Here is a 26908-nt window from a genome sequence, read left to right on the forward strand (position 1 = left end):
TACTACCAAAAAATGTGTCATTCATTTGATATAAATAATACATGTTCCATGCTGTATTTTATTTTTGCTCTTTTGCCTTCGGATCAGATTTGGAACTTGCACGGACGTATTGTAAACAACCTCTCACCATGGATAAAAGTAATAAAATGTCAGTGATAAAAAAAGATACATTAAATATTGGGTGTGGCTAAATAGTGACACTGTTCTTCTTTCAGCCTTCAGACCTGTGGACCAGAAGCTGTGCACTGGACCAGTACCTCCCAGCTCTCAACTATGCAACATCCCATGTTCCGCGGATTGTGTGATTTCTTCATGGTCTGCATGGGGACCATGCATGCATGAAAACTGCCAAGACCCACAAGGGCGGAAAGGTACTTTTGTTCTGAATTTTCTGAAATATTATATAAGTGTAAATTTACTTGAAATGTGTTCTCTGAAAACGAGAAATAATGCATATTAATCACTGTTGAAATATATGTTGTTTCTTTTACTCACTGTTGCCATAAATGTCAGCGAGTTAAATACTGTAAAAAGTTTCAAACGCAATAAGAGAGCCAGAGGTGTAAGTATTTACATTTGTTTTGTCTTATGTATGGTTTTAAACTTCATTGTGTTTGGGCAGCAACATAGCTATACCATCCTACATCAAAATGAAACACTTTGGGGCATTTTTACAATGGGCCTAGAGCCACATGAACGTCACTTTAAACAATGTTCCTGTGGCGCAATGCCCTGCAGCATATTGACAAACTGGTGATAAGCCACTTTTTGTTGCTTATCGCTACTTTGTGAATATGCTACCCTTTCATGCAGGTATCAGCATGAAAGGTGCATGCAATGAGTGTTGCTATTGATATTCCACTGCAACACCCATTGGTTTTAACGCTGCCCCAGATTTACAAGGAGGTGTAAGTCTGTGGCAATGCCAAAAACTAACGCCATTCAAGATCAGGCATATGAATGATACACAAGGGGAAATGCTTTTTTCTTCTCATTTTTGAATTTTTTTGTGTGCTGCATTCTGCAACACACATAGAAAGAGCAAAACACTGTTAATGATTGTTTACATGGAGGAAGGTGTCCCTTCCTGGACATAAACAATCATTAAATAATGATTTGCTGCTTTCACAATGCAGCACACATAGAAGTAACAAATGGCAATTATCTATTGTTTATGTGCAGCAAGGGACACCTTCCTGCACAATAAAACAATCCTCTCTGCAATCCAGGCTCCCTTGCACTGTGGTGCAAGGGCACCTGCATTGGCGCTAGGCAGCTAAATTTAGTGCCAGTGCTAGGGAAAATGCAGGGGTGCACGATTTTGTAATAAACACGGTGCATCTGGGCTTTTTAAAACTGTTGGAGTGCTTACCTGCCAAATTTGGCACAGCTCGCTCTCTGGCATTTTCTAATAAATATACCCCAATGAGTGCAAAGTTATATGTGACTTTTATAGAAGTGTAAAGAGGTGGGGAGTGTCCTGCAACACAGTTCGCTCGGAATTTGAGAAACCCCTAGGTGGAGACAACCATTTTTCTTATGATGACCAGTTATGTCTAGGCCAGTCATAATAATGGGCTCCCAGCACTGAGGGGATGATTCACAAAAGCATTTATGAGTAAGGAAGTTGTACTATTTTATCAACGCTTACATCCTTTTGTGAATCAGCCCCAAAACATCTGCATTAATAAAAGAGCAAAAAAGTCAATATACTATACAGGAATATTCCTTAAATATTAGCGTTTTGCCCCCATTTTTAAGGTGAAATCACGTAGGTATACAGGAGTACTATTTTATGTACTGTGTACTCGAAATGACCTTGTGAAGAGGCCCCTATTTGTTTACATTTCAGTGGCAAGAATTTAGGTGATATCTCAACATTTTTAAATATATTTTGGCTGGCTAAAATACTTGTGCATCAATATCTATATCTATCGCTATAACTATATATATAGTTCGCTTACCTGATGGGACAGGCTGCAGCGGTACGAGAGGACCCAAGGGACCCAAGGGAGCTGTGTGTGGACTTCGGCATTACTTGGGGACTCATACGCCACGACCTGCAATGGACCAACAAGCTCACTGGCATAGACGCTTGCTCCCCCACACCGCCGACCCAGTTGCAACCACATTGTGCATTCTGGGAGTTGAAGTTCTTCTCATTCATAACGAACACGCAACAGGTGAGCAACACCAGCTAGGGGGAGGAGCTTTGTTGAACTCGACCTCAAGAGGAGCAGGAGTGGGATACTGGAATGAATGACCCATTAAAGTGTTGGGCGCTGAAGAAGGCATGTAGCCGAAATGCATTCGCTGCCACTTTCTGCTGGATTAAACACGCTGTTTCCCATGGAACCCTCTCAGGCCTCTGATCTCTTCTTTCCGGAGTGATTTTCCTTTATGTTTTCTGCACCAGCCAGAGGTGCAGTACAGAGGCCCTGCTGCGCAAAGCGACCCGGACTATTACTGGCATCACGCTGCCTGGCAGCAACTTTGCAACTCGGGGTACCGAGAAGTCTGGTGTCCGCCAATACCATCAGGACGGCAAAAGCAGTTGGAGGTATTTTGCCACCAGTTGGGCGTTATGGCGTACATGGCTGTCCCTGCTCATTCGCTTACCTGATCGGACAGGCTGCAGCGGTACGAGAGGACCCAAGGGAGCTGTGTGTGGACTTCGGCATTACTTGGGGACTCATACGCCACGACCTGCAATGGACCAACAAGCTCACTGGCATAGACGCTTGCTCCCCCACACCGCCGACCCAGTTGCAACCACATTGTGCATTCTGGGAGTTGAAGTTCTTCTCATTCATAACGAACACGCAACAGGTGAGCAACACCAGCTAGGGGGAGGAGCTTTGTTGAACTCGACCTCAAGAGGAGCAGGAGTGGGATACTGGAATGAATGACCCATTAAAGTGTTGGGCGCTGAAGAAGGCATGTAGCCGAAATGCATTCGCTGCCACTTTCTGCTGGATTAAACACGCTGTTTCCCATGGAACCCTCTCAGGCCTCTGATCTCTTCTTTCCGGAGTGATTTTCCTTTATGTTTTCTGCACCAGCCAGAGGTGCAGTACAGAGGCCCTGCTGCGCAAAGCGACCCGGACTATTACTGGCATCACGCTGCCTGGCAGCAACTTTGCAACTCGGGGTACCGAGAAGTCTGGTGTCCGCCAATACCATCAGGACGGCAAAAGCAGTTGGAGGTATTTTGCCACCAGTTGGGCGTTATGGCGTACATGGCTGTCCCTGCTCATTCGCTTACCTGATCGGACAGGCTGCAGCGGTACGAGAGGACCCAAGGGAGCTGTGTGTGGACTTCGGCATTACTTGGGGACTCATACGCCACGACCTGCAACAGACCAACAAGCTCACTGGCATAGACGCTTGCACCCCCACACCGCCGACCCAGTTGCAACCACATTGTGCATTCTGGGAGTTGAAGTTCTGCTCATTCATAACGAACATGCAACAGGTGAGCAACACCAGCTAGGGGGAGGAGCTTTGTTGAACTCGACCTCAAGAGGAGCAAGAGTGGGATACCGGAATGAATGACTCATTAAAGTGTTGGGCGCTGAAGAAGGCATGTAGCCGAAATGCATTCGCCACCACTTTCTGCTGGATTAAACATGCTGTTTCCCATGGAACCCTCTCAGGCCTCTGATCTCTTCTTTCCGGAGTGATTTTCCTTTATGTTTTCTGCACCAGCCAGAGGTGCAGTACAGAGGCCCTGCTGCGCAAAGCGACCCGGACTTTTACTGGCATCACGCTGCCTGGCAGCAACTTTGCAACTCGGGGTACCGAGAAGTCTGGTGTCCGCCAATACCGTCAGGACGGCAAAAGCAGTTGGAGGTATTTTGCCACCAGTTGGGCGTTATGGCGTACATGGCTGTCCCTGCTCATTCGCTTACCTGATGGGACAGGCTGCAGCGGTACGAGAGGACCCAAGGGAGCTGTGTGTGGACTTCGGCATTACTTGGGGACTCATACGCCACGACCTGCAACGGACCAACAAGCTCACTGGCATAGACGCTTGCTCCCCCACACCGCCGACCCAGTTGCAACCACATTGTGCATTCTGGGAGTTGAAGTTCTGCTCATTCATAACGAACACGCAACAGGTGAGCAACACCAGCTAGGGGGAGGAGCTTTGTTGAACTCGACCTCAAGAGGAGCAGGAGTGGGATACCGGAATGAATGACTCATTAAAGTGTTGGGCGCTGAAGAAGGCATGTAGCCGAAATGCATTCGCCGCCACTTTCTGCTGGACTAAACACGCTGTTTCCCATGGAACCCTCTCAGGCCTCTGATCTCTTCTTTCCGGAGTGATTTTCCTTTATGTTTTCTGCACCAGCCAGAGGTGCAGTACAGAGGCCCTGCTGCGCAAAGCGACCCGGACTATTACTGGCATCAAGCTGCCTGGCAGCAACTTTGCAACTCGGGGTACCGAGAAGTCTGGTTTCCGCCAATACCGTCAGGACGGCAAAAGCAGTTGGAGGTATTTTGCCACCAGTTGGGCGTTATGGCATACATGGCTGTCCCTGCTCATTCGCTTACCTGATGGGACAGGCTGCAGCGGTACGAGAGAACCCAAGGGAGCTGTGTGTGGACTTCGGCATTACTTGGGGACTCATACGCCACGACCTGCAACGGACCAACAAGCTCACTGGCATAGACGCTTGCTTCCCCACACCGCCGACCCAGTTGCAACCACATTGTGCATTCTGGGAGTTGAAGTTCTGCTCATTCATAACGAACACGCAACAGGTGAGCAACACCAGCTAGGGGGAGGAGCTTTGTTGAACTCGACCTCAAGAGGAGCAGGAGTGGGATACCGGAATGAATGACTCATTAAAGTGTTGGGCGCTGAAGAAGGCATGTAGCCGAAATGCATTCGCCGCCACTTTCTGCTGGATTAAACACGCTGTTTCCCATGGAACCCTCTCAGGCCTCTGATCTCTTCTTTCCGGAGTGATTTTCCTTTATGTTTTCTGCACCAGCCAGAGGTGCAGTACAGAGGCCCTGCTGCGCAAAGCGACCCGGACTATTACTGGCATCACGCTGCCTGGCAGCAACTTTGCAACTCGGGGTACCGAGAAGTCTGGTGTCCGCCAATACCATCAGGACGGCAAAAGCAGTTGGAGGTATTTTGCCACCAGTTGGGCGTTATGGCGTACATGGCTGTCCCTGCTCATTCGCTTACCTGATCGGACAGGCTGCAGCGGTACGAGAGGACCCAAGGGAGCTGTGTGTGGACTTCGGCATTACTTGGGGACTCATACGCCACGACCTGCAACAGACCAACAAGCTCACTGGCATAGACGCTTGCACCCCCACACCGCCGACCCAGTTGCAACCACATTGTGCATTCTGGGAGTTGAAGTTCTGCTCATTCATAACGAACATGCAACAGGTGAGCAACACCAGCTAGGGGGAGGAGCTTTGTTGAACTCGACCTCAAGAGGAGCAAGAGTGGGATACCGGAATGAATGACTCATTAAAGTGTTGGGCGCTGAAGAAGGCATGTAGCCGAAATGCATTCGCCACCACTTTCTGCTGGATTAAACATGCTGTTTCCCATGGAACCCTCTCAGGCCTCTGATCTCTTCTTTCCGGAGTGATTTTCCTTTATGTTTTCTGCACCAGCCAGAGGTGCAGTACAGAGGCCCTGCTGCGCAAAGCGACCCGGACTTTTACTGGCATCACGCTGCCTGGCAGCAACTTTGCAACTCGGGGTACCGAGAAGTCTGGTGTCCGCCAATACCGTCAGGACGGCAAAAGCAGTTGGAGGTATTTTGCCACCAGTTGGGCGTTATGGCGTACATGGCTGTCCCTGCTCATTCGCTTACCTGATGGGACAGGCTGCAGCGGTACGAGAGGACCCAAGGGAGCTGTGTGTGGACTTCGGCATTACTTGGGGACTCATACGCCACGACCTGCAACGGACCAACAAGCTCACTGGCATAGACGCTTGCTCCCCCACACCGCCGACCCAGTTGCAACCACATTGTGCATTCTGGGAGTTGAAGTTCTGCTCATTCATAACGAACACGCAACAGGTGAGCAACACCAGCTAGGGGGAGGAGCTTTGTTGAACTCGACCTCAAGAGGAGCAGGAGTGGGATACCGGAATGAATGACTCATTAAAGTGTTGGTCGCTGAAGAAGGCATGTAGCCGAAATGCATTCGCCGCCACTTTCTGCTGGATTAAACACGCTGTTTCCCATGGAACCCTCTCAGGCCTCTGATCTCTTCTTTCCGGAGTGATTTTCCTTTATGTTTTCTGCACCAGCCAGAGGTGCAGTACAGAGGCCCTGCTGCGCAAAGCGACCCGGACTATTACTGGCATCAAGCTGCCTGGCAGCAACTTTGCAACTCGGGGTACCGAGAAGTCTGGTTTCCGCCAATACCGTCAGGATGGCAAAAGCAGTTGGAGGTATTTTGCCACCAGTTGGGCGTTATGGCATACATGGCTGTCCCTGCTCATTCGCTTACCTGATGGGACAGGCTGCAGCGGTACGAGAGAACCCAAGGGAGCTGTGTGTGGACTTCGGCATTACTTGGGGACTCATACGCCACGACCTGCAACGGACCAACAAGCTCACTGGCATAGACGCTTGCTTCCCCACACCGCCGACCCAGTTGCAACCACATTGTGCATTCTGGGAGTTGAAGTTCTGCTCATTCATAACGAACACGCAACAGGTGAGCAACACCAGCTAGGGGGAGGAGCTTTGTTGAACTCGACCTCAAGAGGAGCAGGAGTGGGATACCGGAATGAATGACTCATTAAAGTGTTGGGCGCTGAAGAAGGCATGTAGCCGAAATGCATTCGCCGCCACTTTCTGCTGGATTAAACACGCTGTTTCCCATGGAACCCTCTCAGGCCTCTGATCTCTTCTTTCCGGAGTGATTTTCCTTTATGTTTTCTGCACCAGCCAGAGGTGCAGTACAGAGGCCCTGCTGCGCAAAGCGACCCGGACTATTACTGGCATCACGCTGCCTGGCAGCAACTTTGCAACTCGGGGTACCGAGAAGTCTGGTTTCCGCCAATACCGTCAGGACGGCAAAAGCAGTTGGAGGTATTCCGGAGTGATTTTCCTTTATATATATATATAGAGAGAGATATATATATATATATATATATATAAATATATCTCTATATATATATATATATATATATATATATAGAGAGAGATATATATATATATAAATATATATATATATAAATATATCTATATATATATATATATATAAGCAAACCCCGGCTGTCACCACAGCTCCTCGGCACACAAACACAGGTACTGACCACTCAAGGGACGTAGTGAAAAACTGCTGTGCTTTATTTAAAATCCATGAATCTAGCAACCAGTCAGTCTGGCCAGTGCCTCAGCATGACGCGTTTCGACCGATACAACTCGGTCTTATTCACAACAGTTCATTACAAAAAGTGGTATTTAATCCAAAAGGCTTGACAACACTCTAAGCGTTTCGGGGTAACCCCTTTGTTCACGAGTAACTCAGTTAATTTCAAGATTTTTAAATTAAAAAAAACATGTGACCACAACCTAAAACACATAGTGAAAAGACTTTTCATTACATTTCGAGGTACCTCACAAAAAAGTGTTCATAATACATACCATTCTGCAAATACCTCAGATTTACACGGATTTCATTATTTTTGTACAAGTGTAAACAAACATATCTTATTGATTGCAGTGAAAAGGAATGTTAACGTCGCCCAACTCTGGTGGATTTGAACTTAACTTTATTGTTCATTTTATCGCACGAAGTGGTGCCGTGGACCTAGTACATCTAGTACCCAAATTAAGGGAGCAAGACAAGGAATATGAAAGCAATGAAATAAATGCTTCCTAATATTCACCAAATGTGTTTGTCCGCGTAACCCCATTACGTCATCAATTACTTAACAGTTTTGCCCTAGTGGGTAAATATGGGTTCAAACCAGGCGCGGGGAAGCCGTCTACTTTGCTAAATTTTGTTCCTAAAGGTATGTTACATCTGGTTGCATGGTTTCCACCTAAATCCAGCAGATTCTCAGTCCGCGCAGAGAAGTGCGGATAATTTTTAGCGTCCAAAACAATCCTCATGAAAGGCGAAGCTGGCAGGGGTATCTCATCAACAATTCCACAGCAAAGCGATGCGAAGCACCGCAGTCACCTTACCCCAGCCTCCATTGACGGCGTTTCACGGCCGGATGGTGAATCCCTAAATATAAACCAATGCTGGATTTGTTGCAAACAAAAACAGCACGCCATGGACAACAATTTGTTGCAAAAAGCGGTATTTAATCCAAAAGGCTTGACAACACTCTACGGGTTTCGGGGTAACCCCCTTGTTTACGAGTACCTGTTTTCATTTCAAGATTTTTAAATGAACAAACCACGTTAACCACAACCTAATAAACATAGTGAAAAGATTTTCCATTACATTTCGAGTTACCTCACTCGAAAAAGTGTTCATAATACATAACATTCTGCAAAACCTCAGATTTACACGGATTTCATTATTTTTGTACAAGGGTAAACAAAGGCATCTTATTGATTGCAGTGAAAAGGAATGTTAACGTCACCCAGCATGGGCAGATTTGAACTGAACTTTCTTGTTTATTTCATTGCACACAGTGGTGCTCTGGACCTAGTACATCTAGTACCCATATTAAGGGAGCAAGACGAGGAGCCTGAAAGCAATGAAATAAATGCTTCCTAATATTCACCAAATGTGTTTGTCAGCGTAACCCCATTACGTCATCAATTACTTAACAGTTTTGCCCCAGTGAGCAAATATGGGTTATGTGTTAACTTGCTGACCCTTTCACGGACATGGGGGGATAGAGTTCTACACGCCCAGGTTTTACTCATACAAAACCAGAGAAATGAAGGCATTATATTTAGCTGAGTTAACTACGACTCGCGCCCCCGCAATGCACTGCTTATGACCTCCCATATTACTTCACTCATGACATGGTCAGTGACATTACTGATGACATCTCAAATGACATTACTGATTACATCAGTGAGGACATCATCCACATCATCTCTGTTGGACCAACTCACACCCCTATAGAATCTTTTATACACCCACTGCCACTCCCACACAACCATTCATAAATTAATTGACAGAGCCATACCAGTACTTACACACCCACTCATTCATAGATCTGCACACACATCCACTTCCTCACCCCTACTGCCACTCATACACCCGCTCACTCATCAATACAGCCATTGACATATCCACTCATATACCCATATAGGCACTCACACACTGACTGAGTTACCCATAGAACTACTCACACACCTGTACACTTACCCATAAGTCAATCATGCAGGTATGTACTAATGCAAACAGTTACATTCATATACACTTACTTGCTCATACAAATAGTAACACATACTCATTCACCTATACAGTCACTGACAGAAGTATTCACACACTGACACATACAGTCACTCACTTACCCCGTCACTCACCTGTACTGCCTTTCACATACTCAGTTACTGATCCATACTGACACATGCACTCAATTTACAACACAGCTACACAGACACTCACTCATCCATACAGCTTCTCAGACATGCACACAGTACCCCATACAGCGACGGGCTCATGCACTCACTCATCCATACAGGTAGTCACACACCTCCTCACTCAAACACATATAGAACTAGACAACCATGAGGTAGTCAGAGAGCCAAGCACTCACCCATATAGCTATTGATGTAACCACTAACACAGTCATACGCCCACTTAGACATGAACTGACAGACAGATGCACACATTTACACAACTAGTCACTTTCCCATACATTCACTGAGACACCTAATCACTCACTTATACAGTCAGTCATGCACCCACTCAGTCATCCATAGTCACTCATACACCCACTGATTCACCAATACACCTTGGTATATATATTTAACATTCATAAACTTTTAAAAAAAATACTTACTCACTGGATGATGTTATTTATCAGTGATGTCATTTGAGATGTCATGAGTGATTTCACTGACCATGTCATGAGTAATGTAATGTGAGGTCAGAAGCAGTCATAGTTGACTTAGCTAACTATAACGACTGAATTTCTCTGGTTTTGTATGAGTAAAATTTGACCAGAAGTGTAATGTCCCTGTAACCTTTGGTTTTTTTTTTGTAAATGTATACGTTTTTTTAATACTATTTGCTAACTATAACATTGCAGTAACCTTTGGTTTTTTTCACTGGATTTCTAAGTTTTTTTTTAACTAGCAATCACGTTTGTAGAGTGATGAGAGAAAGGGGCCTGGGACTCCGACCAGCTCTCACAAATCCTGCTGTTTAGGTCTTACAGGAGGTACCAGGAGGACTTCTTGGCCCCTAAGGTCCCTCTGGAGCAAAGGAGACTTTATCTCCCAACTAGTGGTGTGTCACAAGGCACATTTGTAGAGTGGTAGAGAAAGGGAGCATGGCCTCTGACAACTTCTCAGCAATCCTGCAATCCTCCAACTACCCCTCCTATTACCTCCAGTAAGTCCCAAACAGCTGGATCGCTGAAATCTGATAGCAGGTCACGCCCCCATTCTCCACCACTCTGTAAACACACCTCCTGATACTCTACTTGTAGGGGGATACACTCCCCTTGGCTATTGAGGGTCCTTGTGGGCCAACTACCCTTCCTGTTACCTCCAGCAAGTACCACAGAGTGGCTTAGTGAGAGATTTTTGTTGGCCACACCCCCTTTATCCACCACTCTGTAAACACACCCCTAATGAACTACTAGTAAAGGGATGAACTCCCATTGGCTATTGAGGGTCCTTGGGTGGCAACTACCCCTCCTGTTACCTCCAGCAAGTCCCACAGAGTGGGTTTGCTGAGAGATTTTTGGTGGCCACACTCTCTTTCTTCTCCACTCTGCAAACACACCGCCTGGTACACTTCTATTTTGTGGATGAAGTCCCCTTGGCTTTAGAAGGTCCTTGGGACATCTAGCCCTCCTGTTAGCTCCAGTAAGCCACACATAGCTGGATTGCTGAGAGGTGGACAGAAGCCACTTCCCTTTTCTCCACAACTCTGCAAACGCATCTCCTGGCACACTGCAGCTTCATTGATCAAGTCCACTTTAGTCCCGAAGCCCTTTGGAGACAAGGGGACCTAATCTCCCCACCAGCAGTGCGCCGTGAGGAGCGCTTGCAGAGTGGTGGCAAAAGGGCATTGCCTGCGAACACCTCTCAGCAATCCCAATGTGTGGGGCTTACTTGAGGTAAAAGGTGATCTAGTTGGCCCCTAGGGACCCTCAGCAGTGAAGGGGACTTCATCCCCCATCCAAGAGGTGGGTGTGCACAGTAGTGGAGAAAGGGGCCAGGCCTCCGGAGAGTTGCCAGCTTCCTTTTTCTTTTTTATTTTAGGAAGGGGGCGAAGTGGCCTCCCTTCCCTTGACCCTTTTGGGCCCTGGAACCCCACCCTCGGGACCTGGTCCATTATTTCTTTTAAATAAATAAAATGGGAAGGGATCAGTAGTTACAGTTAGCACCTAGTTTCCATAGGAAGAAAATGTTTTCATTTGCCAGTAACTTTGGCGCTTTTTTGCTGAATCAACACAAAACTTTAAAAACTGATATGATGCTCACTGCAACTACTATATTGAAAGTTTCGGGTGGTCCATCAAGCGGGTGTGGGAACCGGTGGTGCTTAAAAGCGTGTTTTCCACATGTTAATTGCCATAGAAACCTATGACATGGCTACAGCCTGAACTGCTGAAAGGATTAACACCAAATTTGGCAGGATGATAGATTTTGGTCCAAAGAAGTGACTTTTTGTTATTTGATGTAAATACGTTTAGTAGTTTTGGAGTTATTTAAAGGAATTTCCAATTGTATATATAGGGGTGTGGAGGATCCACAACCCCTCCCGATCTCATGCTGTGTTCTAATTGGCTGCCAACACGTCAAACCAGGAAGTGTTGGCAGCCATCGTGTGACAAAGTTAAGTATGTATATTATGTGTGTGTGTACATATAACATGTTCACTGAAAACCCATAGGTTTCAGGTATGTTATAGTTAGAAATTAGCATTTAAAAAACCTTAGAAGTTCACTGAAAAAACCATAGGTTTCCGGGACATTATAGTTAGTTGGACATTTCACTCATACAAAACCAGAGAAATTCTGCCGTTATAGTTATTTCAGCGAACTATAACTCGGGCCCCCGCTATGCACTGCTGATGATGTCACATATTACATCATTCATGACATGGTCAGTGACATCACTGATGACATCTCAAATGACCACTGATGACAACATCCAGTGACTGTGTGTTTGTTTAAAGTTGAAATATGTTTTATATATATGCCAAGGTGTATTGAAGAATGAGTGGGTGTATAAGTGTCTGGATGGAGGATTTAATAGGTGTGAGACTGACTGTTTAAGTCAGTGAATAAATGTGTCTTACTGAATGCATGGGTTAGTGACTAAACAGTGTGAATGTCTGTATCAGTCTGTCTGTTCTATAAGCTGCTGCATGGGTTGGTCAGTAGCTACATGAGTGTCTATATGGGTTATCGATTGGTTGCCTGAGCATTTGTATCAGTGCCTGAGTGTGTGTGTGGGTGGGTGGGAGGTGTGTGACTGTGCATAGATGTTTGAGTGGTTGATCCACTGCGTGTATGGGTTCAAGAGTGCATTCTGGAAACAGCTGTATGGGTGGGTGAGTGTGTGTATGGGTGTGTTGGTGAGTGAATGGATGTCTCAAGGGTCCATGTCCAAGTAACTACATATGTAAAAGGCAGTGTCTGTGAAAGTTGGAGTATATAAATGACTATACATGAGAGTCAATGATTGTGAGAGTGGCTGTATGGATGAGTGGGTACTTGTATCAGAAATTGTGTAAGAGAGTAGGTATGCGTTTGTTTCTGTATGAATAAGTGATGTGGTGTGTGTATGACTGTATATGTGAGTAAATGGAAGTGTGATTGATTCTTTGCATGACTGACTAGGTGTGTGAGTAACTCTAGATGAGTGGTGGTGTGTGATTGTCTGTATAGGTGTACTAGTGCATATGATAGTTTTGTATTGATGAGTGTCTGCATGTATGAGTGATTGTTTGGATGAATGAGTGGATGTGTGTGTAGACCTAGGAATCAGTGAGTGCGTATGTCAGAACTGGTATTGGTGTGTCAATGGTTTCGAAAATGGTAGTCTGTATTTTACAGTGGGTGTATCAAAGGTTATATTAGGGTGTGAGGAGGTGCATCAGATTTTCACGAGGATGATGTCATCAGTGATGTCATCAGTGATGTTATTTGAGATGTCATCAGTGATGTCATCAGTGATGTCCCTGACCATGTCATGAATGATGTAATATGTGATGTCATCAGCAGTGCATTGAGGGGCGCGAGTTATAGTTAGCGGAACTAACTATGATGCCAGAATTTCTCTGGTTGTGTATGAGTGAAATGTACAACTAACTAACGTCCCTGAAACCTATGTTTTTTCAGTGAATTTCAATGTTTTTTTAAACGAAAATTTCTAATTATAATGTGCCTCAATCCTATGCTTTTTTCAGTGAATTTCTAAGGTTTTATAAATGCTAATTTCGAACTATAAAATCTCTATTAAGTCCCCTTGAATCCTGAAGGTCCCTGGTGGCCATGTAGCCCACCAGGCACTTCCAGTAAGCACCACAGAGCTGCGTTGAAGAGACGTGTTCGTAGGCCACGCCCCTTTTTACACCTTGCTGCAAACGTGACTTCTGGCACATGGCTGCTCGTATGCGGAAGTCCACTTGTGTCCCGAGGTCCTCAGGACAGAAGAGTATCCAAATGTATCAGGAAAAACAAATACTAAAAGCAAGCTACGACAGTGGGAAAAGCTAAGCAAGAAATAAATAAATAAATCTTGGGAAATGATAACTAAAGAATATTTGGAAGTGCAACGAGTCCCAAGGGGACTGAAGATCATGTTAATGCCCAGCCACCAGGACGCAACTAATGATTTACTACAGGAATGGGGTGAACACACTTTGAATTCATCTCTAGGACTCACAAAAATACTTGTGAAGCACATTGAGATAGTGTTACACAACATCAAGGAGCAAGAGAAAGAACTGGAATCTCTTAAACTAAATGCTGAAATGTCAAAGTTCAAGGATGACTTAGAACGCCAAATTAACAAACATGAAGACGTAGTAAGACAGCGAAAGCACAACAAATTTGTGCAAGATACCATCGATTACGCGGAAGGAAGAATTTTTACTTTTGTAGGAAAATGTGATCCTTTTAAACAGCAAGGCACTGGCAGCATTTTACTGGGCGCATCAAGTAGTCTCTCTTCCCTAACATCTACTGACTTAATAATGAGGAAAGCCTGAAAGTTCAGTGGATGGTGGAAGATCAGCTTATTTAGGGGACATGTGCCTTGTCCTTCAACAACGCCAATGAGTACAAAATCAAATGGCGCAAAGACAACCACATGGAAGAGGAAGAGGAAAACCATGGCATCAAAGAAATCGAAATGAAGTGTTAGAAGGCGCCAACAGTTCATCCAAAAGGATTGGTATGAAAACCAGGAGCATGAGGCAGAGGAAGGAGCAATGACTGATGAGCTCCAAGTGGTGAATCTCTTGAAGAGCAAACTATCCTCAGCGGAAATTTCACTTTTAAAACAAGGTATTATCTATCGCCCAGTGCAAAGAATGGATCTAGCACAAACAAGGATAGATCTTTATCTTTATATACGCAAAATAAATCTGGCAAAACACTTCTTGGAAAATCAAAATAGACAAAAAACATCAAGAATAATGGAAACACCTACATCTACGCTCTTGGTAAAGGAATCAAATGATTTTCTAACACTACTCAATTTGAATGCAGAAGAAGGGGAAGAGATATCCCTAGAGACAGCGTGCCCACAATTGGGGGCAGGTTTGAGTAAAAAATGACCTATATCTAAGCTTTATCCACAGTTGACCCCTGGGAATAAAATAGATGTTTTCCAGGAGGCTGTCATTCACAACCTTTACAAAATGAAAAAAACCAAAGTACAGAGATAAACTAACAAAGATGAAAAGGGAAGCCCTGGAGAAATTGGCCAATGACCATGAAATAGAAATCAAAATGGCAGATAAGGGGGGTAAAGTGGTGGTATAGGATCAAACATTATACACAGCAGAGGCACTCCGACAACTACAGGATGACACATACTACGAAAAATTGCAAACAAATCCTACCACATCATTCAAAAATGAAATCGATAAAAAACTCAGAATATGGGTATAAAAAAATCTCATAGATGAGGAAGAGAGCAAATATCTATCTGTGGATTTACCAATATTGGCAACCATGTATTTTCTCCCGAAATGACATAAAGATCAAAAAGAACCACCAGAGAGGCCTATCTTGTCAGCAAGAGGCTCCATTCTGGAACCCATGGCAAACTATATTGACTATTTCCTTATCCCATATGTGGCAGACTTGAGTTCATACATCAAGGACACAATGGATTTACTTTGGATTCTACAGAATATAACCTGGCAAAGCACCTACCATCTAATAACAATGGATGTGACCGCTCTTTATACCAACATTGACAACACGTTAGGTCTCAAAGCTGTTAGCCATTTCTTACAGGAAAGAAACATTCATTATAAGGAACACAATGAGATGCTGACAGACATGATCTCATTATGCCTCACATGCAATGTCTTTTTATTTGGTGATGATCCATATCGCCAGCAAAATGGAGCAGCTATGGGTTTTTCTTTCAGTCCTAGTTATGCTTGTTTAGTAATGGGCTGGTGGAAGAAGGAGGTGGCATGGAATATCCAATGTGAAAAATACACAAAAAGTATAGTCAGCTGGATACGATTCATAGATGATCTCCTAATCATCTGGAACGGAAAAGAGGATGATTTCCAAGATTATTTTGAAATCCAATTTAAAATTCACAAATGAAATCAACAAGGAAATGGTAACTTTCCTGGATGCTGAAATTTATGTGATAAACAATCAACTGGAAACCACACTTCATCGTAAAACCACAGCAACTAACGCCACCTTGGAAGCAACAAGCTTCTACCAACCTTCTCTGATATCAAGCACACCATATGGAGAATTTCTCTGTCCACGAAGAATCTGCAGCGAGGAAGAGGAATGGAAGAAGCACAGTTCTGGAACACTAAAAAGATTCAAGTGCAGAAAATACAGCAAAAGCATTGTAAATAGGTGTTGGAACAGAGCAAATGAAAGACCAAGAGAAGATTGCCTTATACCAAAAAATTATGAGAAACAATTAGACTTGGAACCTATAAGGCTAATAATGGACTTCTCCCAAGAATCTAAGGAAATTGTTGGCATAATAAAAAAGAACTGGAATCTTACAGTTGGATGGCACCATAGGCGAAAGAATGGGATCACACCCAACGATAACGTATCACAGAGCTAGAAATCAAAAAAATCGGCTGGTGCACAGCCACTTCAAAGTAAAACAACATAAGGACACATGGCTCAAAACCAAAGGTTTCATTAAATGCCACAACTGCAAGATGTACCAGATTGCAAAACCAGTGACAGAAATAACGATGGCTAATAACAAAGTCTGGCAAATCAGAGAACTGATAACGTGTAAAAGTCAATATACAGTATACGTAATTGAGTGCCCGTGCATGTTAAAATATGTGGAAGCACCATATGCGAACTCAAGAAAAGAATACTCGAACATGTACGTGCCACGAAAAACAAAGATAGGAATAACTCAGTGGCCAAACACATGGAGCTACACCACAATGGCAATTGGAAATCTCTGAAATTTTATGGGATAGAGACCATACCAGTGAGTGCTCGAGGCTGTAACAGAGAGAAAATACTGCGACAAAAGCAATCGCGCCATATCTCAAATCTTAGAAGTATGACACCAATTGGCTTCAACCAGTCAGAAGAATTGTATATGCAAATTTAATCAAACAGTTAGTCTCTCAAAGTGGGCAAGTGGATATAAATGACACCAGGAAGGCAACATCCAGCATGTTTTAATATTATCAATGCACTATATGAAATATTAGTGATGGTATGCTTGTCAAGTACATTTTGTAGTTTTTAATATTTTAATACATTTTTTAACTGTGAACTTTTATGGTTTTCTAAAACATGGAAATCGAATAAAGGAATTTTGATTTGACATACAGCATGTGCTGGAAAACAGACATCTACAAGGGCACGACTCACCCACTGGAGGGAATAGAGATGACAGCGCAAAAGACATTGGGTTGAATCATGCTGCTCTCATGTTGGCACACACATCCCCACTGGAGGGGTCAGAGGCTGTCCGACGAAACAGATGTTTTAAAACGTCAAAAGGGTTGCTGGCAACTGAAATGAAACAAACATATTCCCACCAAAGGGCACAAAAGAAGTTAATCGAAGGTTCAGACTGGAATGAATACCCAATTGAGGGTGACAATGGTGCAATGTACCGCAAACACCCCTCTGACTGTCAATCGTGCACAAAGCTGGACATCTAATTTAATCTTATTAAATAATTAATCTGAATTAAACAGGAATATAAGAAATAATTGTGTAACAATGCCGGTCCTGGTGGTATAACCATTAATTTTACCTCACGTCACTCTTTTCAGGAATGTCATTCCCCACTGTCACTCAAGCACACTTTTACACAATACCCACTGTGAATACATGGGACTACATCTCTCAGTCGTCTGAAGAGTAAACCCTGTCACAAACGGGAAATGAGGTAAACAGCATTTTCTTTGAATGAATGTAAAAACAAGGCAGATCATGTAAAAAAACAGCTGTCATCAAAAATAATCAATAGATCTATATTGAACAATAATATCAATTTGTTTCTATGATTGATAGGTGCTGTTGATTTATGAATTTTTCCGAACACACAATGGTGAATATCCATCCAAAATCATCAATAGATATATATTGAACAGTAATATCCAATGCACATCAAATAGAATCCTTTCACCTGCCTTTTATCCTTGGTGAAATAACAAAGCATACATTTTGTGGGGTAAAATGCCTAAATAATGGTGATTTTTTTAAAAGGTTATATGTTGTTTGACTTCTATTGTGGCGGAACAAGGAAGCAGCCAGTTTCTCATATATTTAAATTGAGTGGAGATTAAATAATAAAAATCATGTTTTTAAGTCTTTAGACTTTTATCAATTGAGACTGTTATTAAAGGAAAAGGGTCGAGTTGCATGTTAATTCACCAACTTGCGAAGAAACACCCTGTCAATAAAAGGGAAACAACACAAGAACCCTTTGATTTCATTAATGTTAGCCAGATAATAGTTGTTAGGTAATCTAGCTGGAAAGGGACATATCATCCACCATAATTTAATTCTTCTTGAACCTGGTGGTTTATTTGTGCCCTGTTAACTGAATTATTTTTATCTATCAGAAGTCAAGGGATTCTTGTTTTGTCTTCCATGCTGACTTTTGGCATTTAAGCTTTTCAATATTTACCCCTTAGGCAAAAATGCTGGAAATTATGCAGAAATGTTTGGACACATGCATGTTGGAAAGTGGAATATTAGTAGTGGAAAGTATGCATCCACCACTGGCAAAAAGGCCTCTAGCGCAGTTTAGGCCTTAACTGTTCGTAGTTTGGCTGCGAGCAGGCAGGTTTAACTTCAGAGACAGGTATGTAAAGCATTTTAAAACAATGATCGAGTGAGAGAGAAAGAGAAGAGAGTGAATAATTAAGACACAACACAAATTAAAAATCCAACACCAATTAATGAAAATAGGAAATATATTTTTCTTAAAAACAACACCAAAACAGAAAAAATCAAATGTAGGGAACGTGATATATGATTTTCTTTTTAATTAGCATTGTATTACACATAGAACCCTTTAATGCTTATTGAGATATCTGGTCACTCTAGACATAGTCAAAGTTTCAGGCTGACTGCGATGGAGCCCTGAGCATCTACCTCTCACGGTAGGTCCAGGTCCCTCAATGCTTTTCATCGGTCCAGGTTTGATGAGGGTGCACTGGCCTGCTTTCCAGCGAGCTCCCGATCAAATTCTGGAAATCGTACCTCCAGAGATTTTCAGCAAGACAAACCAGCAGGGCAGACAAGCTTGCGGTTCAAGGTTGCTGACTTGGCTCTGAGTCGGTTCACCTCTGGAGCTTTTTTCAAAATTTGCTTCAAAGGTCTGAAACTTCTTTCTGAAGTTCCTCCGGGGGGTCCTACATTGTCCAAAACACATTTCAAGGGTATGGCATCTCCACAATGGTCCTTGAAAGTTTGGTACTTCAGATCCCACAATCCACTTGGATAAAACCCTTACAAATCCACTGGACGCATTCCAGGCTGGTGATTATTGAAGGTAATGGTTTAGGTGATCTCTGTTAACCTAGAGGTTGCAGTGAGTCCACTCTTTATTCTTTTTGAAACAAGTTAGGTCCAGAGAGCTGTAATTCCAGTTTGTGCAGCAGGTGCAATCAGTCAGAGTGTAGGGCCTCATTGGTGTGAATCAAATTTCCCATATGGACCATTATACTTGTTAGTTTCAAGCATCAGATCTGAGAGACTCTGCCCCTCCCAGATTCTTATTCATTGTTCTCTGGGGTCAAGCAGGAGGTCATGCCTCTCCAATGAGGTGCAGGGCAACACCCCAGAGCAAGCCCTCTTCCTCCAAAGTGTGGCATACTGGTCTCCCAGAACTCTTATAACTTATTTTCTGTATATTTTAGGATAAATTCAACCATAGCATATGGTTGGATTTATCATTGCCATTCTCCTAAGTCCCCGAATTATATTTTTTGATAACGCCTAGGGATTGTTATGAGATCATAAACTATTTCAATGTTAACCTATGTGGCTGGGGATCTACAATAGGGAAAATTACATGCCCAATTTCTCCAACAACAGAGCATATAAAACATATTTTGGAATGTCCCTGCTCATAGCTACATGATTCCTCACCTCTGGGACACCTAGGGGAGACTTTAGGAGTCATGAATATGCAAGAATAGTGTAGATCCTCACTCTACAGTGCTCCTAGCACAAAAGTCGATTTTGGGATGCACTTTACCACAATGGGGGAAGTGAAATGTGTAATTTCTCTACCCCAGGGGCACATAAACCATCTTTTATATGTATCTTCCTTATAAGTACCTGACCCTACCCCTGTGACACCTGGGGCCTTATTTATGAAGGCCTTGCGCCGCCGATGCGTCACTTTTTCCCATGTTAAAAGTGACGCACCGGCAGCGCAAGTCCTTCATAAATAAGGCCCCTGGAGAAGACCCTGGGTGTACATAATATGCCAAAATATTGCAGTTTATCAATTTTTAAGTGCCCCTGCCACCAAAGTCGAGTTTGGGCACAATGTATATTTGCAAGCAGTGCTGTAACTCAGGGCTGCTTTTAAAATGACCTCAGGCTTTCAGCAGTGCACACATGCACGTGCAGAAATGGATGGTGGCCTCTAACCTAACATATACTATTATATATCAGGGACTTAAAAGTAGTTTTAGTCCCCCTGTCCTATTATGTGCTACAGACTTATAGGGTAGGTCATTCCAATCATAGGGGTACCCCAACACATAATGTACCCTAATATGTATGTGTGTTTTTACTGTATTTTAACAATAGCACTGACCCATGGTCTGGCTAAGCAGAGCACCACAAGTATCAGTAAGCAAAACATGGGGTGCTTAGGGCCCAGGATGGCTTTGCAATGATGCCTTTTCTACATATCAGTATATGCATGGAACAATTTTTCTCTATGTACCAGTGAAAGTGTTTATTCTTTTCAGTTATCAATTTAAAGGTAAAACTAGTTTAGGTAGCATTGGTTACTAGGCGTTACTAGTGCTGGAAAATATTGCAGTTTCTACCCTTCTTGGTCACACTCTCCCATGTATATTGTTATCGCAAAACTTCCTAGAGGTCACTAACTGCTTCATATCTCTGTACTAGGTAGCAAACTCATGGTTCAGATGTCAATTTATCAATTTGGAATGATGAACACATTCCACTCTGGGGCCAATATCATACAATTGTAATAAGTGCCAAAATCAAAAATTGGAATCCAGGGGACTTGTTCTGAGAATTTTTTTGGGGGATTTCATGGCTTGTCTAATGGGATCTTTTCATTAAAAACTTTAAAGGCTAATTGGTGTATTTCCATCTTAAATGACATAATGTATTTACCTGCTAAACAGACGTTTGTGTGTATTTATGGAATGTTCAATATATTGCGTACTTCATCGAACTTAGGCTATTTTACTATGTTTTGTATTTCCTGTAATTACATAATTATTTTCCTCTAAAATTACACTTCATATTATTCACTAATAATGAATTATAGGCTGCAAATCAACTGTTGTCTTTCTGTGGGTGGGGTGAAATAAACATTTATCAGTTGTAGTTGTTCTTTATGTTGTATTCCATCCCTTTTTCTCAGTGACCAATATCCATCTCTATTGGAGACTGAGTAATCAATAATATTTGCATTAATCAGTGTGGGCAAGATTCCCACCGGAACTGGCATTTCGGGCTGCAGTGTTACTTTTGAAGCAGGACAAGAAGTGACTTGCGTATAGCGGGTCTCTGTTAGAGCGGGTAAAAAATAATTGTCTGGAATGAAGTACTAAGTGATCGCTAGTGGCTGAGATTAAATCAAGCAAACAAAGCAAATTCCAGCATCTTGTTGTTTGTTGCAGTAGACACCCAAAGTGCAATGAATGTGTCCAGATGTGGATCCCATGGTCACTGTGCAAAATAAATTAAGGTATACCGCTCTGATGAGACGTTAGCTGGTTGAAACTGGTTTGAAGTTTCTTGTGTTCCTTTCTGCAGGGGACCTTGTCTGGCAGTTCAGGCTGGGATCTTCTTACTTGGTCAGGAACAAGACTGATTAGCAAATGGTAGGTCTCTGTCCACAGAGGAATAGAGAATGAAAAACATTGGTACAGCATAGGGCCCAAGTGACCTTTAGTGGTTCTGATTAACCAAATCATTACTTTCATCACTTTGTTGTTTGTTGCAGTGGACTCCCTAAGTGCAATTGGTATTTCCAGACATGGGTCCCATGCTCACTGTGTCATAGGAATCAAGCTATATCTCACTGATGAGACCTTAGTAGGTTGAAAGTAGGTTGCATGTGTTCCCATAGCAAGGGGAACTGCCTGAAATTTTTTAATGGGCTGTTCCTACAGGGTAGCTCTATGTCTAGAGTGGTGTAATGGGTGGTCTGGAATGTGGTCTGAGTGATCACCTGTGGCTGAGATGATTTTATGTATTTCTTGTGTCCCCTTGTTGTATGTTACAATCCTGTTATCAGGCAAACACGAATCATAAGCTCACATATTTAGTTGTGTTCTCATTTAACCAAAGTAAGACCTCTTACTCCAGCTATACAGCAGAGGATAACATTTTAAAAGGCAGGCCAAAACCATTGTGGAAGAAACTTACTATGGGTAAGACTCTGTTAGGGAGTCTATCTCACAGCAGAGCCTCAAAAACCAGGTAGTCCAAAAATCAAAAACCTTTGTCAAATAAGTGGGTCAAAACCCACTTCTTCACACTGAGAAATTATGATGATGATTATGATTATTATTCTAATAGCAATCATTAACAACAATGTTAATAACAATAATATTAATAATGATGATGATAATAATAATAATAATAATAATATTAATAATAATAATAATAATAATAATAATAATAATAATAATTATTATAATAATAGTAATAATCAGGGTTATGACAAGGAGGTGCAGGCAGCTGTTAGGCAGCTGGTGATGATAGGCTTACTGTTGGCATGAAGTTGAATAGCAATTTGTTGGGACTGCGGAATGCTCCCAACGCTGCATAAATGGCATTGTGACATGGAATACGGCAACAAACAGTCAGACACGTATTGCAAGCCGCTGCCTTTGAGTAGCTGCCCAAAGGATGTTGGGATCAATATCAGGCATACTTGGCTGCGACATTTGCAACAGATGTTAAGGGCGTGAAAGGTGACTGAATGCGACCTAGAGCAATAATTTTTAAATATGGAGACTGCCGAGATGGGGGTTCCAGTGTGTGAGCTACACGTAATTCTACATACTTCTGCAGTTGATTAAGATACAGATCAGATGCAGTCCGCTCATGTGTGAAATTGGATATTTTTGATTGTGGATAATGCCGGCAAGCTTCCCCCTAGTACTGTCAGAAGGCTTGACATCTCGCCTGCATGAGTATGATTTTGCACTGCCTTTTATACTTTGGGCCCAATTCCCATCACGTTTGGAAAGCATACCGATCTGATCGGTACCAGAATGCTTTCCATACGACTTGAATCGGGGGAGTCCGACCGCCCGTGTATGATGCATCCCTATGAATCCGGATATGATTCAGTCTGACTCCCATTGAATTTAATGGGAGCTTGTGTTTCGAACGAGAACACAGGCTCCCATTAAAGAAAAGGGTGGCTGGGGAAAACCATGCAACCTGTGGCAGGCACCCCATGGAGCCTGCCACATTGTGCATGGCTGGAAAGGGGGTTCCCCTGGGTACCCCCATGGGCCTGATTTGGAGGTCCCCTGGTGAAGGGGGGCCTGCTACAGGACCCCAAAAACCGATTCCGGCAGACTTTTCTTTCTGGGCAAATCATATGAGAAAGGCTGTCCGCATCGGTCATCATACTTGCTAGTTCAGAAACCACGCCCATAGAGCTGTACGAATCGGCTCCGGAAAGGCTCGACCTCTCTGAATGCCTATCGGAACCGATTCGGTCAGCCCTAATGGTATCCAGGCATCCCGCTTGGTCGTTCTGAACTGGAAACGAGTTAGTCCGAAAAAAAGGCTCCAGATCAGTTTCAGCATACCCGAATCCGATTCGGAGCTCTTTCGACCAACATCGGAATTGATCCGTTTGTGTTTCTGAACACACATCTAAGCCTATGGTAATGAGTGTTATTTTGTTTGTCGTAAAATCGAAAAAAAGTTTAAAAAGAAAAGAATAATAATGATGATAACATTTACAGAGCACACATGCACTTCAGGGAGCATCTAGACATTAAAACTATTCTGCTAATTTTAAGTCATGTAACAAAAAAGAGAGGGATTACCAATACAGACTAACAAATAATCTAGCAGTAGGTCATTAGGAATTCTTTGCTCTATATTTGCAAGTCATTCAAAACTTTTGAGGTGGTGCTGGAATGGTGGAATGCAGGCTGTTGCAATTGTTAGTCTTGGAGAGTACGCTTGTAAAGATAAACTTCACTTGTTGTTTAGAGGAGAAATTCACTAGAACTTACAGTGTATGAAAACATGTAAAGGAAACTTACTTCAACTACTACTGTTAATATTAAAATAAAAGAATAATAGAACACATTAATTAGTGTGTTTTATTAAGAGTCTGTTAGTTGAACAAGTATAAATGTCGAATTTATGTTTGCAACCATTCTCTCTTTATTTTAATAGTCAATGGTATTTAGGATCTTTATTAAACAATAGGATTATTTGCAGAAATGTTGCATAACATTTACTGGTAACTAAATATGGAGATGGTCACCAACATTTTTTAAAACGTATGCATAATTGTTACTTAACAATGTGCTTATTTGTTATAGAGATATGCATGCAATTGGTCTAAATAGTCTACAGGTTTGCTCTTCGTTACATGTGTCTAAAAGTTCGGAGTGGTTGCTCAGATGTAGAACCTCGGAGAGTCCACTCATGGACTGTGAGAGTATTGGCTTCTCTATATCCTTTTCGCCCACCTGCACCTTCTCTGGGATCCTGGTCTATAGACCCCCAGGCGATTCCCATGATTTCTGTAACAATCTGTTAGATAAGATCTCTCTTTCCATCAGTAGTACCCCTAATTTTACCATCCTGGGCGACCTTAATATTCACCTGGATGAAGTCAATGCCGTGCCATCGCAATGTCTGTTGGAAACCCTGATAGTGGTGCACCTGGAACAAATCGTGGCAAGTCCCACTCATATAGGTGGGCATCTATTAGACCACTTTTTTACTAATCTTGGAAACATAGTGTGTGGTCAGCCTAGTTTTGTACCATGGTCGGACCATGCACTACTGTCCTTTAAGTGGTCCCCAGCAACACAGACCCACAAGGCTTCCATTCTAAAGAAGGTTAGTCGAGTATGGTCTAGACTATCAGTTGAAAACTGGGAGGCAGCCCTGAAAAGTTGCCCGCCCGCCCCCCATGAGGACCCGGTTGTAGCCAATGAAGCCTTTGATCAGTGGATCAACTCCACACTATATCCTATTCTGCCAAAAAAAGAGCTACGGCACAGAGAGGGTCCCAACAAACAACCATGGTACACCAGGGAACTTAAGGAACACAAACAACTGTGTAAAAGTGCGGAAAGGAAGTGGAGAAAGAACTACGCAGTTGCCGCGAAAAATGAATATAGGTCATCTCTGAGATCCTACAAAAAGCTATTAAAAACCACACAAGCCGCATACTATCAGAGCAAATTGCGGAAGCAGCTAACGCCCCCAGGGAAATTTTTAAAATCTTTCAATCCCTGGCAACCACACCCAGGACTATTAGTCCTGTTCTGAACCCACAGAAACACTGTGAGCAGTTAGCTTTCTTTTTCGCATCCAAGGTGTCTAATATCTATTCCGGCTTTGCACCAGTGACAGATTCCCCAGATAATTGGGAGAGCGGAAAAAAGGGGGACCTGGAAGTAGACCCTAATCCATCTGCAGGTCTCAAAGTCTTCCCGCCATTGGATCTGGCTGGAGTGGCTAGTCTCCTTGGCAATCTTAAATTAGATTAGATTAGATTCGATTAGATGCTGCTCCCCCGGCAGTTCTTAAACAGGTATCAGGGACAGTATGCCCTGTGATAATGCAGGTCATCAACGCGTCTCTGGCCTCCGGTGTAGTGCCCCCCAATTGGAAGAAGGCTAAGGTCAGAGCCCTGCTAAAGAAACCCAGCTTGGATCCTGAAGACCTGGCCAACTACAGGCCCATTTCTCTATTACCAACCATCAGCAAAATATCCGAAAAACATGTGAATCAGGTTCTCTCTTCCTTTATTGAATCCACGGATGGATTACACTCCACCCAGACAGGGTTCAGAGCAAAACAAGGAACTGAGACAGCCCTGGTGGCGGTAGTGGAGGCAGTTAGGGGTATTGTGGATGCAGGAGGCTGTGCTGCGGTGGTCCTGTTGGACCTCAGCGCAGCCTTCGATACAGTAAACCACTCTCTCTTGCTGCATCGGCTGCATCTTACAGGGGTCTCTGGAGTGGCCATCAAATGGTTTCATTCTTTTTTATCAGACTGAAGCTTCTCCGTCTTTGAGGGAGAGGTGTCATCCAGCCAGCTGCAACTGAATAACGGCGTTCCCCAGGGATCATCCCTCAGCCCCACTCTGTTTAATATTTACATGAGACCTTTGGCAGAGGTGGTTCTTCCCTGGGGAATCCAACTTGTCACCTACGCCGATGACACGCAGCTGGTTGTATCCTTGGTGAGGAATGATGCTTTAAATCAGGGGATCAACAATCTGACCCCGCGTCGCACCAAGGTTCTGGAATGGATGACCTCCTCCTTTTTGAAGCTAAATGGGGCCAAAACGGACATTATGCTTCTGGGTTACAAAGCCCCAATTAACCTTGACCCTTGGTGGCTGCACTGCCTAGGACCCCCCCCCCAGCTCCTAAGACCCATATAAAAAGCCTGGGGATCTGGCTAGATTCCTCCCTTGGATTTCACTACCAGGCTAAGAAGGTAGCCGCAACCTGCTATGGGCTGCTGAGAGTCTTAAAAAAAGTGTTAGACCTCTTGCCATTCGAAGCCAGACGATTGCTGGTCCAGTCGCTGATTATGTTGCGGCTGGATTATGCAAATGCCGTCTATATGGGGGCTCCAGTCGGCACCATAAAAATTCTGCAA

At 43.3% G+C, this 26908-nt stretch overlaps 1 protein-coding gene across 1 annotated transcript in view; it reads left to right on the forward strand.

The window, feature by feature from the left end:
• Positions 1 to 26908, forward strand: part of THSD7B (thrombospondin type 1 domain containing 7B) — a 1756834-nt gene that overhangs the window by 531920 nt on the left and 1198006 nt on the right. Inside the window, exon 5 of the mRNA XM_086957451.1 lies at positions 216 to 371. Within this exon, the coding sequence (XP_086813577.1) occupies positions 216 to 371 (156 nt within the window). The remainder of the gene's footprint in view (positions 1 to 215; positions 372 to 26908) is intronic.

This window comes from Lissotriton vulgaris, chromosome 2_1 (genome assembly GCF_964263255.1).
Source record: "Lissotriton vulgaris chromosome 2_1, aLisVul1.2, whole genome shotgun sequence".
Classification (NCBI taxonomy): Eukaryota; Metazoa; Chordata; class Amphibia; order Caudata; family Salamandridae; genus Lissotriton; species Lissotriton vulgaris.